The sequence below is a fragment of the Oncorhynchus masou genome, chromosome 10 (genome assembly GCF_036934945.1).
Source record: "Oncorhynchus masou masou isolate Uvic2021 chromosome 10, UVic_Omas_1.1, whole genome shotgun sequence".
Lineage (NCBI taxonomy): Eukaryota > Metazoa > Chordata > Actinopteri > Salmoniformes > Salmonidae > Oncorhynchus > Oncorhynchus masou.
In genome coordinates, this window is record NC_088221.1 from 49223057 (window position 1) to 49237162 (window position 14106).

Genomic DNA, 14106 nt, shown 5'->3' on the forward strand with positions numbered 1-14106 from the left:
AAAAATAGGAATTATATATTTATATTTATTTAATATATATATATATATATATATTTATATTTATTTAATATATATATATATATTTATATTAATATAATATATATACATCTTTTTTTTTTCGTTTTAATAATATCGAAGGACTTCATGTTCTTGATAATATTATGGCTCATGGTTGTCAACCTCTGGCTTCCCTCTGGCTTCCCTCTGGCTTCCCTCTGGCTCCCCCCCCACACACCCCTTTTTGTGGAACAACATCAATCCAAACACAGATGGATTTTGAAAGCAAATCTATACCGTCTGTCTCGTCTGTTGCGATGAGGTTACCCGTCACAATCAGTGGAGAGATGTGAGTGACGATCAATGTATAGGCGCGACTATAGTGTTATCGTACTCCCAAGTAGGCCTACTTCCTGTAAGAGCGAGCCTGATCCTTCATGTTTCAGCAGAGTTGTTTCCTGTTTAGTGTATTCTTCCTACATTGTTAACTGTACAGCTCCAGTCTACAGGCCCTGTGTGCCACTTCTGTTTGGAGATGTGTTTAAATAAAGACATAAAGCTGTTGGGTAAAAGGAGAGTGAGGGATGAGTAAAAGGAGAGTGAGGGATGGGTAAAAGGAGAGTGAGGGATGGGTGAAAGGAGAGTGAGGGATGATGGGTAAAAGGAGAGTGAGGGATGGGTAAAAGGAGAGTGAGGGATGGGTGAAAGGAGAGTGAGGGATGGGTGAAAGGAGAGTGAGGGATGGGTGAAAGGAGAGTGAGGGATGATGGGTAAAAGGAGAGTGAGGGATGGGTGAAAGGAGAGTGAGGGATGGGTGAGGGATGATGGGTGAAAAAGGGATGGGTAAAGGGAGAGTGAGGGATGGGAGATGGGTGAGGGATGATGGGGAAAAGGAGAGTGAGGGATGATGGGTAAAAGGAGAGTGAGGTATGATGGGTGAAAGGAGAATGAGGGACGTCTGCTTCATAAATACTCTGTCTTTTGATGTTCTAATGTCATAGTAAAATTAAAGAAAATCGGCAAAAGGTTTCCCCTCATAAAACGGTTCACTTAAACATTTTCATTTTCGCGTGGCCTCAGCTTTAGTCAACGAGACGGGGTTAAACAGTGAGATTACGTGTCATTGTAGTCCAATAGTCCATGCTCGGGACCTCTCTGTACTCTGTACTAGCCCGGGGGAATAACACAGTTACCGTGATTGATAATAATACACTTCTCTCAGAGGGAGAGAGAGGCTGGGCTGGAGCTGTTCATTGTCCTGTGGGTTAGCCTCAGAGCTCTGAAGAGGGACAACCCTATGGGTAGCGTTAGCTATTGCACTCTGCAGTGGGAGAAACATATGGGTTAGCTATAGCGCTCTGCAAAGAGACAAACCTTTGTATTAGCATTAGCCTCTGCAGAGTGAGAAACTATAAGTTAGCTATAGCCCTCTACAAAGGGTCAAATGTATGTATTAGCATTAGCCTCTTCAGAGGGAGAAAACAATGGGTTAGCTATAGCGCTCTGTAATGGGACAAACCTGTGTATTAGCATTAGCCTGTGCAGAGGGAAAATCATGTGGTGTTGGTTAGCCTAGCCTAGTGTTGCTAACCAGACAACTGTAGCATAGCTACAGTGCCTTCCGAAAGTATTCGGCCCCCTTGAACTTTGCGACCTTTTGCCACATTTCAGGCTTCAAACATAAAGATATAAAACTGTATTTTTTTGTGAAGAATCAACAACAAGTGGGACACAATCATGAAGTGGAATGACATTTATTGGATATTTCAAACTTTTTTAACAAATTCAAAAACTGAAAAATTGTGCGTGCAAAATTATTCAGCCCCCTTAAGTTAATACTTTGCTGCGATTACAGCTGTAAGTCGCTTGGGGTATGTCTCTATCAGTTTTGCACATCGAGAGACTGACATTTTTTCCCATTCCTCCTTGCAGAACAGCTCGAGCTCAGTGAGGTTGGATGCAGAGCATTTGTGAACAGCAGTTTTCAGTTCTTTCCACAGATTCTCGATTGGATTCAGGTCTGGACTTTGACTTGGCCATTCTAACACCTGGATATGTTTATTTTTGAACCATTCCATTGTAGATTTTGCTTTATGTTTTGGATCATTGTCTTGTTGGAAGACAAATCTCCGTCCCAGTCTCAGGTCTTTTGCAGACTCCATAAGGTTTTCTTCCAGAATGGTCCTGTATTTGGCTCCATCCATCTTCCCATCAATTTTAACTATCTTCCCTGTCCCTGCTGAAGAAAAGCAGGCCCAAACCATGATGCTGCCACCACCATGTTTGACAGTGGGGATGAGTTGTGTTCAGGGTGATGAGTTGTGTTGCTTTTACACCAAACATAACGTTTTGCATTGTTGCCAAAAAGTTCAATTTTGGTTTCATCTGACCAGAGCACCTTCTTCCACATGTTTGGTGTGTCTCCCAGGTGGCTTGTGGCAAACTTTAAACGACACTTTTTATGGATATCTTTAAGAAATGGCTTTCTTCTTGCCACTCTTCCATAAAGGCCAGATTTGTGCAATATACGACTGATTGTTGTCCTATGGACAGAGTCTCCCACCTCAGCTGTAGATCTCTGCAGTTCATCCAGAGTGATCATGGGCCTCTTGGCTGCATCTCTGATCAGTCTTCTCCTTGTATGAGCTGAAAGTTTAGAGGGACGGCCAGGTCTTGGTAGATTTGCAGTGGTCTGATACTCCTTCCATTTCAATATTATCGCTTGCACAGTGCTCCTTGGGATGTTTAAAGCTTGGGAAATCTTTTTGTATCCAAATCCGGCTTTAAACTTCTTCACAACAGTATCTCGGACCTGCCTGGTGTGTTCCTTGTTCTTCATGATGCTCTCTGCGCTTTTAACGGACATCTGAGACTATCACAGTGCAGGTGCATTTATACGGAGACTTGATTACACACAGGTGGATTGTATTTATCATCATTAGTCATTTAGGTCAACATTGGATCATTCAGAGATCCTCACTGAACTTCGGGAGAGAGTTTGCTGCACTGAAAGTAAAGGGGATGAATAATTTTGCACGCCCAATTTTTCAGTTTTTGATTTGTTAAAAAAGTTTGAAATATCCAATAAATGTCGTTCCACTTTATGATTGTGTCCCACTTGTTGTTGATCCTTCACAAAAAATACAGTTATATATCTTTATGTTTGAAGCCTGAAATGTGGCAAAAGGTCGCAAAGTTCAAGGGGGCCGAATACTTGCGCAAGGCACTGTATGTGTTATTTGCAGAGAACGTGTGAATAGATTGGCTACCAGATGACTGGGGTGGATGTTTCTACACTGAACAAACCAGATGACTGGGGTGGATGTTTCTACACTGAACAAAAGTGTAAATGCAACAATACAATTTTTTTTTTTTACTGAGTTACAGTTCATATAATGAAATCAGTCAATGTAAATAAATTCATTAGGACCTGATCTCATTGTCGTCACATGACTGAGAACTGAGAATACAGATATGCATCTGTTGGTCACAGATACCTTTAAAAAAAATAAAGGTAGAGGGCGTGGATCAGAAAACCAGTCAGTATCTTGTGTGACCCACCGTTTGCCTCATGCAGCACAACACATCTCCTTCGCATATAGTTGATCAGGCTGTTGATTGCGGCCTGTGGAATGTTGTCCCACTCCTCTTCACTGGTTGAGTGAAGTTGCTGGTTGTTGGCGGTAACTGGAACACGTTGTCATACACGTTGATCCAGAGCATCCCAAACATGCTCAATGTGTGTCATGTCTGGTAAGTATACAGGCCATGGAAGATCTGGGACATTTTCAGCTTCTAGGAATTGTGTACAGATCCTTGAGACGTGGGGCCGTGAATTATCATGCTGAAACGTGAGTTGATGGTGGTGGATGAATGGCATAGCAATGGGCCTCAGGATCTCATCACGGTATCTCTGTGCATTCATATTGCCATTGATAAAAATGCAAGTGTGTTCGTTGTCTGTAGCTTATGCCTGCCCATACCATAACCCCACTGCCACCATGGGGCACTCTGTTCACAACGTTGACATCAACAAACCGCTCGCACACACAACGCCATACACATTGTCTGCCATCTGCCCGGTACAGTTGAAACCGGGACTCATCCATGAAGAGCACACTTATCCAGCGTGCCAGTGGCCATCGAAGGAGAGCATTTGTCCACTGAAGTTAGTTAAGATGCCAAAATGCAGTCAGGTCAAGACCCTCGTGAGGACGAAGAGCAGATAAGCTTGCATGAGTCGGATTTTGACAGTTTCGGCATAAATACTTTGGTATTTTTTTATTATTTTATTTTATTTTGCAAACCAACAGTTTCAATATCTCAGACGATCCCGCAGGTGAAGATTTCGGATGTGGAGGTCCTGGTGGTTACAAATGTTCTGTAGTTGTGAGGCCCGTTGGACGTACCGCCAAATTCTCTAAAACGACGTTGGAGCGGCTTATGGTAGAAAAATGAACATTACATTCTCCGGCAATGGCTCTAGTGGGCAGTCCTACAGTCAGCACGCCAATTGCACACCCCGTCAAAACTTGAGACATCTGTGGCATTTTAGAGTGTCCTTTTATTGTCCCCAACAAAAGGTGCACCTGTGTATTGATCAGCTTCTTGATATGCCACACCTGTCAGGTGGATTATCTTGGAAAAGGAGAAATGCTCACTAACAGGGATGTAAACAAACATTTGAGAGAAATACGCTTTTTGTGTTTATGTAAAAATTTCTGGGATCTTTGATTTAAGCTCATGAAACATGGGACCAAAACTTTACATTTTGCGATCATATTTTTGTTCAGTTTATGTTCTGTATAGCTATGTTCACCTTTCCTGCTACAAAAGTAGCCTGAATACCCTTGAGAGTCCAGACCCCCTGTGTTTTGTCATTTCGTGTCTGGTGGAAGGGGTTGGTGGAAGGGGGGCCGTGTCTCAGCGTAGCTCAGCTGGGTGAAGGGGAAGGGGGAAGGGGGGGGATGGTTTAGAGGGGTAGAGGTCTGGCTCGGCAGAGTGACTGGGTGGAGGGGAGGTGTAGGAGAGGGAGAAAGGGGGGCTCAGACGATGAGCTTCTCTCCCAGCACCCCACCGAGCCTTGGTTCACTAACGGTGAATGGATCTATCTGCAGTGTAAATGACTTCACAGCTTCACACCACTTCCTGTGCGCCATGTTTTGTTGTTGTTTAATTGCCTAAGCTCCGCCCCCCGCCCCCATGTGTTTGAAAGGTATAGTATATTGAGGTTAATACATCCTCGTTAGAGATTTACTGATGACTTCACTTTTTGAACTCGCATTAACTTCATATCAGATGTAAAAAAATTATCATTCCCCACTAATTTCTCTGATCTTACATATAAACTTTTTTTTATTTTTTTATTAATGCTATTAAGCGAGCATTAATTAGAGCTCTTGAGAGTAAGATACGATTGCATATATGATTATTAAACTATAGAGCCCAAAGCGGCTTGGATCCAATCTTGAGATTTGAAACCATAATTTTAAACTTTAGATCCACCATTCTAATGAACCATTGATACAGGCCAGTCCTAACCTAACAAATCAACACACACATATATATATATATATATATATATATCACGGGTTACTTCGATGCATTGCTTTTTCCATTCCACATTTAATTCCACCTGTGTATTAAGACCAATTGTTCGGTTTATAGATTCACAGTATACCTCAGCATGGGCTGATAATGAATTGGGTTGATGTTGAAGTGTGTTGCTTGCTACTGGTTTCAATTAGAATCACTTGTTTTAGTCTATAATATTTAGCTACAGAAGGCATTTTCACAGCTCATCTGAACACTTGACACACGCACACACATACGCACACGCACAGGCACACGCACACGCACACGCACACATGCACACGTGCACACGCACACGCACGCACACGCACAGGCACACGCACACGCACAGGCACACGCACAGGCACACGCACAGGCACACGCATGCACAGGCACACGCACAGGCACACGCACAGGCACACACACGCACAGGCACACGCATAGGCGCACGCACACAAACACGCACACGCACAGACACAGACACACATGTACACGCACATGCACGCGCACGCACAGGCACACGCATAGGCACATGCACAGGCGCACGCACACACACACACGCACACGCACACGCACATGCACACGCACAGGCACAGACACAGACACAGACACACACGCACACACACACGCACAGGCACAGACACACGCACACGCACGCACAGACACAGACACACATGCACACGCACAGGCACAGGCACAGACACGCACAAGCACACACACAGGCACACGCACACGCACAGGCACAGGCACACACGCACACACGCACACGCACACGCACAGACACACGCACACGCACGCACAGACACACACGCACACGCACACGCACAGACATGCACACGCACAGGCACACGCACACGCACAGGCACACACATAGGCACACGCACAGGCACACACACACGCACACGCACACGCACAGACACAGACACAGACACACACACAGGCACACGCACAGACACGCTTAGGCACACACACGCACACGCACACGCTCAGACACACGCACAGGCACAGACACGGACACAGACACACACACACGCACAGACACAGACACAGACACGCACAGACACAGGCACACGCACACGCACACGCACAGACACAGGCACACGCACAGGCACAGACACAGGCACACGCACACGCACAGACACACGCTCAGACACACGCACACGCACAGGCACACGCTCAGACACACACACAGGCACACGCACACGCACACGCTCAGACACACGCACACGCACAGGCACAGGCACACGCTCAGACACACGACACACGCACAGGCACACGCACACGCTCAGACACACAGGCACAGGCACACACACACACACACCATTACACCTCTCTGGGTCTGTAATGGACTGTGATATCAGCGTTAAGTGGTGAGGTCCATGTCGGGACTGACCCCACACAATGGCCTGAGTGGGTTCTCTCCCCATTAATGACAATATTATTGGACAGCAATTTGAGCCACTTTGCGTCCTGCACTCATTGAGGAAAAATTAACCACTAAGCCTCCTGAACTGATTGACGGGTATAGAACCACTAAGCCTCTTCAGTTCAGATATGTACCAAAGGACAGATGACTCAATATTTTAAAAGCAGAGGGTTTAACCTGAACACTGCATCTGATATGGCACCTATTCAACAATTATTTGATTTACCTTAACTAGGCAAGTCAGTTAAGAACAAATTCTTATTGCCAAGTGCGTTAACTGCCTGTTCAGGGGCAGAACGACAGATTTGTACCATGTCAGCTCGGGGGTTTGAACTCGCAACCTTCCGTTTACTAGTCCAACGCTCTAACCACTAGGCTACCCTGCCGCCCCTCAGTTAAGGCTCAGTTCAAAAGTAGTGCACTATATAGCGTTTTCAAACATCGATGAAAGTTCGTCTCAGGGTTCAACTGTAGCTGTTTGAAGTCTAATCTTATACCTGTGTGAAAACGCAACCATTGAATTACATTTCAGAAAATAAAATCATGAGCAAAAAAGGGTCTATTGTCCCCTGGGTATTTTTTGGGGCTATTACTTTATATTTGTCGATGGTGTGATTTCACCTTTCAGAAGGATCTATCCAGGGCTTCATTGTGGTTTTCATGTCAGCACGAAAGGATGAGTTATAGCGTAAATAGATTCAAAGCTTGAATGATGTTACTATCTTCTTCTCTGGCCTCTGGGATGTTTGAACAGGACACCTTTGGGGAATTGGAAGTTTTAATACATCTCTTTATCCAACAGAGCTTTGAATGTACAAGTTTCCATATATTCTAAGTATTGAAGTGGCAATCCGCAAATTGAAACAATAACAAAGTGTAATCCCAGCCACTGCTTTGATAATAATCTCAGGGACCGAACCTGGATGAAATGTAGCTATTCTATAAATTCATAGACAGAGATATGGATGCAAGGATTGGCCAGCCATGATATCAACGTTATAGTTTTGACTATGGTTTGAGGCTATACAGTGTTTGTTTAAATTGACCTTGTTCACAAACAAGGTGAAACAAGCTTCTATTTTGGGTTTGTGATGCGGTGCGACAGTTCAACTAAACTCACAAGGCATTTATCTATAGGTTAATGGGTACATATCAGTATTTATAAGTCCAAATATAGATGTAACAACTGCAGATTGCCACCTTTGAAATAATTAGATTTCAAATATGATCTGCCCCCCCCCAGTGAAACTACCCTCATCTTCGTTTTGCTGAAAATCTATATTTAATACCAAATATCAAAAAGGAGAAAATTGGGATCCAGGTGAATCACATGAATTGGGTTTTCAAGGAGCATTATATTAAAAGGCACAACACGTACTACAAAACATCCCACTTTGCAAATGATGCATAGAAATCAAGAGGATGTGAACAACGTGTCTGTTATTAAATCTGAGGGTAAATAGTATACCCCCTGTAGAGTCATCTGTTTCTATCTGACTCTAACGTAGGAGAACGTTGTCAGAGAACCCCGGTCAAAACCAAGCACGGCCACGCACACAGTAGCAACATTATTGTGGTGTATTCATATAGAATGTTGGAAAGATTTGGTCAACCGTGTGATGAACGTATTCAATAGGGACATCACTGCCACACAGTATAATGTATTCTATAGGGACATCACTGCCACACAGTATAATGTATTCTATAGGGACATCACTGCCACACAGTATAATGTATTCTATAGGGACATCACTGCCACACAGTATAATGTATTCTATAGGGAAATCACTGCCATAAAGTATAAGGTCATTATAATCTACTGTTTTTTAAACACTAGTAAGGATTTAATTTCAAGCAGTTTTGCTGAGCTGAGATATAATTAGACTCCTTATCTGTCACTGAGCTGAGATAGAATTAGATTCCCTTTGACACTGAGCTGAGATAGAATTAGATTCCCTCTCTGTCACGATTTCAGTGTCAGAGAGGTAATCTAATTATATCTCAACTCAGTGTCAGGGAGGGAATCAAATTCTATCTGACCTCAGTGACAGAGAGGTGTTCTAATTCTATCTCAACTCAGTGACAGGGAGGTGTTCTAATTCTATCTCAACTCAGTGACAGAGAGGTGTTCTAATTCTATCTCAACTCAGTGACAGGGAGGTGTTCTAATTCTATCTCAACTCAGTGACAGAGAGGTGTTCTAATTCTATCTCAACTCAGTGACAGGGAGGTGTTCTAATTCTATCTCAGGTGTTCTAATTATATCTCAACTCAGTGACAGAGAGGTGTTCTAATTCTATCTCAACTCAGTGACAGAGAGGTGTTCTAATTCTATCTCAACTCAGTGACAGGGAGGTGTTCTAATTCTATTTCAACTCAGTGTCAGGGAGGGAATCTAATTCTTTAAGCGTTTCGATACGCTCGCATAAAAGTCTGCTAACCATGTGTATGTGACAAAAATGCTTTGATTTGATTTGAGTTGAGATATAAGTTAGATTCCCTCCCTGACAGAGGTGGTGTTGTCCTTGTTGTTTCTTCCAGGACTACGCGGAGAAGGAGAGGACGACGACCATGGCCAAGGCCTTGGAGGACCTGAAGGCCAACTTCTACTGTGACCTGTGTGACAAGCAGTACTACAAGCATCAGGAGTTTGACAACCACATTAACTCTTATGACCATGCTCACAAACAGGTAATGGACCTGTGAACACACACACACACACACACACACACACACACACACACACACACACACACACACACACACACACAACACACAATTGTAACGCATTGTATTCAACCTTAAGATTGTTTAATCGTTTGTTAATCTTTTGTACACAAAATGGAGGTCTTCATTGACTAGACAAATGGGTAAAGACACATTTGTTTAAAAAAATGTGACATAGTAGGTTGCAATGGCACAAGACAAACAATGTAAGTTAACCTGTATGAAGGGTTCTGTATATACTATACAGTGGTCAATGGCTGTAGCCCTTTGTGAAGGGTCCTGTATATATTATACAGTGGTCAATGGCTGTAGCCCTTTGTGAAGGGTCCTGTATATATTATACAGTGGTCAATGGCTGTAGCCCTTTGTGAAGGGTCCTGTATATATTATACAGTGGTCAATGGCTGTAGCCCTTTGTGAAGGGTCCTATATATATTATACAGTGGTCAATGGCTGTAGCCCTTTGTGAAGGGTTCTGTATATATTATACAGTGGTCAATGGATGTAGCCCTTTGTGAAGGGTCCTGTGTATACTATGCAGTGGTCAATGGCTGTAGCCCTTTGTGAAGGGTCCTGTATATATTATACAGTGGTCAATGGCTGTAGCCCTTTGTGAAGGGTCCTGTATATACTAAACAGTGGTCAATGGCTGTAGCCCAATTGCAGAGGTTCACTTTCAATTTCAACTCCGAGGTCCATAATTCATACGGGGCCAATGTTGGTATTGCTGTTGTTATTGTTCTAGTTGTTGTTGTTGTTGTTGTTGTTGGCCTACCAACACTGCCTTCAGAAAGTATTCATACACCTTGACTTATTCAACATTTTGTTGAGTAATCCTAAAATCAAAATGTATTAAAAGTAATTGTTTTCACCCCATCTACACACAATTCTCCATAATGACAAAGTGAAAACATGTTCTTAGAAAATGTTGCATATGTATTGAAAATGGAATAAAGAAATATCTAATTTTCACAAGTATTCACACCCCTGAGTTAATTCATTGTAGAAGCACCTTTAGTAGTGATTACAGCTGTGAGTCTTACTGGGTACGTCTCTAAGAGCTTTCCACACCTGGATTGTACAATATTTGCCCATTATTCTTTTCAAAATGCTTCATCCTCTGTCAAAATCGTTGTTGATCATTGCTAGGCAACCATTTTCAGGTCTTGCTATAGATTTTCAAGTTGATTTAAGTAAAAACTGTAACTCGGCCACTCTAGATTTGGCCTTGTGTTTTAAGTTATTGTCCTGCTGAAAGGAGGATTCATATCCCAGGTTCTGGTGGAAACAAGACTCAACCAGGTTTTCATCTAGAGAGCAAAGCTGTCATCAACGCAAAGGGTGGCTACTTTGAAGAATTAAAAAATCAAAAAAAAAAATGGGGTTAACACATAATTCCATATTTGTTATTTCAAAGTTTGATGTCTTCTACAATGTAGAAAATAGTAAAAATAAAGAAAAACCCTTGAATGAGTAGGTGTGTCCAAAATTTTGACTGGTACTGTACATATTACCTCAGTCGCCTCCACTACCTTGCACCCCTGCACATTGACTCAGTACTGGTACTCCTTGTATATAGCCTCATTACTACCTCGTACCCCTGCACATTTGTATGAACATAACAAGATTCAACAACTGAGACATAAACTGAACAAGTTCCACAGACATGTGACTAACAGAAATTGATTAATGTGTCCCTGAACAAAGGGGGGGGGGGTGGTCAAAATTCAAAGTAACAGTCAGTATCTGGTGTGGCCACCAGCTGCATTAAGTACTGCAGTGCATCTCCTCCTCATGGATGGCACCAGATTTGCCAGTTCTTGCTGTGAGATGTTACCCCACTCTTACACTAAGGCACCTGCAAGTTCCCTGACATTTCTGGGGGAAATGGCCCTAGCCTTCACCCTCCAATCCAACAGGTCCCAGAAGTGCTCAATGGGATTGAGATCCGGGTTCTTCGCTGGCCATGACAGAACACTGACATTCCAGTCTTGCAGGAAATCATGCACAGAACGAGCAGCATGGCTAATGGCATTTTCATGCTGGAGGGTCATGTTACTATGAGCCTGCAGGAAGGGTACTACATGAGGGAGGAGGATGTCTTCCCTGAAACGCACAGCGTTGAGATTGCCTGCAATGACAACAAGCTCAGTCTAATGATGCTGCGACACACCGCCCAGACCATGATGGACCCTCTACCTCCAAATCGATCCCGCTCCAGAGTGCAGGTCTCGGTGTATTGTTCATTCCTTCGACGATAAACGCGAATATGACCATCAACCCTGGTGAGACAAAACTACGACTCGTCAGTGAAGAGTACTTTTTGCTAGTCCTGTCTGGTCCAGCGACGGTGGGTTTGTGCCCATAGGAGAGGTTGTTGCCGGTGATGTCTGGTGAGGACCTGCAAGCCCTCAGACCAGCCTCTCTCAGCCTATTGCGGACAATCTGAGCACTGATAGAGGGATTGTGCGTTCCTGGTGTAATTCGGGCAGTTGTTGTTGCCATCCTGTACCTGTCCCGCAGGTGTGATGTTTGGATGTACCGATCCTGTGAAGGTGTTGTTACACGTGGTCTGCCACTGCTAGGACGATCAGCTGTCCGTCCTGTCTCCCTGTAGCGCTGTTTTAGGTTTCTCACAGTACGGACATTGCAATTTATTGCCCTGGCCACATCTGCAGTCCTCATGCCTCCTTGCTGCATGCCTAAGGCACGTTCACGCAGATGAGCAGGGACCCTGGGCATCTTTCTTTTGGTGTTTATCGGAGTCAGTAGAAAGGCCTCTTTAGTGTCCTACATTTTCATAACTGTGACCTGAATTCCCTACCGTCCATAATCTGTTAGTGTCTTAACGATCGTTCAACAGGTTCGTGTTCATTAATTGTTTGTGGTTCATTGAACAAGCATGGGAAACGGTGTTTAATTGAAACCCTTTACAATGAAGACATATTTTTTATTTTTTATTTTATTTTACCTTTATTTAACCAGGCAAGTCAGTTAAGAACACATTCTTATTTTCAATGACGGCCTGGGAACAGTGGGTTAACTGCCTGTTCAGGTGCAGAACGACAGATTTGTACCTTGTCAGCTCGGGGGTTTGAACTCGCAACCTTCTGGTTACTAGTCCAACGCTCTAACCACTAGGCTACCCTGTGAAGTTATTTGGATTGTTATGAATTATCTTTGAAAGACAAAAAGGGATGTTTCCTTTTATGCTGAGTTTATTTTGTTTGTGGTGGAAAAGACAACAATACAATGGCTTCTATAGCTTTTACAGCTGGTCTGAAACTAGCAGCCGTTCTCTTCAATCTGGCTTTTCAAAGTAAGGATGAAAGACACTGATCACCCCATCTCACCACCATGTCGAAACGACTTTTACAAAATGAGTTGAAATGAGTGTATTTCAGTATTACAGCTCTAACACCCTGACAGATTTCTTGGGAGATGAGGAGGCTCGTTTACATATGATGGAACCCAAGGCATCCTAATGTAACACAATGCACTCTTCCTGCTCCACCAATTATTCAGGACCAAGGAGCTCGGTCCACAAGCATCTCTTGCTCAATCAATGGATAGCTAGCTACACCCCCCCCCCTCCTCCACTAAGCACCTGGGAATGAGGTAAATATAGGAGACGACAACCTGCCTGCTACTAGTTAGTCTACACCCATTGTTTTACGAAACATGGGACAAAAAAAACACATTTTATTTGATTTTCAGTCAGCCAGGGAGGCATTGGGGCTGACTGAGACCAGTGTGGTTGTTAGGAGGAGAGGAGGGCTGGATGTATCTGCACATACACATACACACACGCACAAACGCACGCACACACGCATGCGTGCACACGCACGCACACATGCACGCGTGCACTCACACGCATGCACGCACGCACGCACACACACACACACACACACACACCCACAAGTATACACATACACACACACACAAGTATACACATACACACACACACACACATACACACGCACGCACACACGCACGCGTGCACACGCATGCACGCAAGCACACACACACACACACACGCACAAGTAAACACATACACACACACAGAGATTCCCTTCCCCCACACATACCCTGTATATGTTAAACCAGAGGGGATCAGACCAGTTACCCCCAGTGTACTCCCACTGAGAGGCAAAGGTCTGTTAACATGACAAAATGATATCTGATCTCAACGCATCACTTCCCTGCTACGAGAACCCAGCCACTGTATCTGCGTGCCAAATAGCACCCTATTCACTATACACTATGCACTACAATTCACACCCTGTGGGTCCAGGTCAAGCGTGCACTACTAAGAGAATAGGGCGCCATTTGCTTCGCAGGCCGATGTAAATGCAATCACTGGAGCTTCCTCAGATAGGAGAGGT

At 43.8% G+C, this 14106-nt stretch overlaps 1 protein-coding gene across 1 annotated transcript in view; it reads left to right on the top strand.

Moving 5' to 3' along the window:
* Window positions 1-14106, top strand: part of LOC135547716 (zinc finger protein 804A-like) — a 146439-nt gene that overhangs the window by 116977 nt on the left and 15356 nt on the right. The window contains exon 2 of the mRNA XM_064976960.1: window positions 9536-9685. Within this exon, the coding sequence (XP_064833032.1) occupies window positions 9536-9685 (150 nt within the window). The remainder of the gene's footprint in view (window positions 1-9535; window positions 9686-14106) is intronic.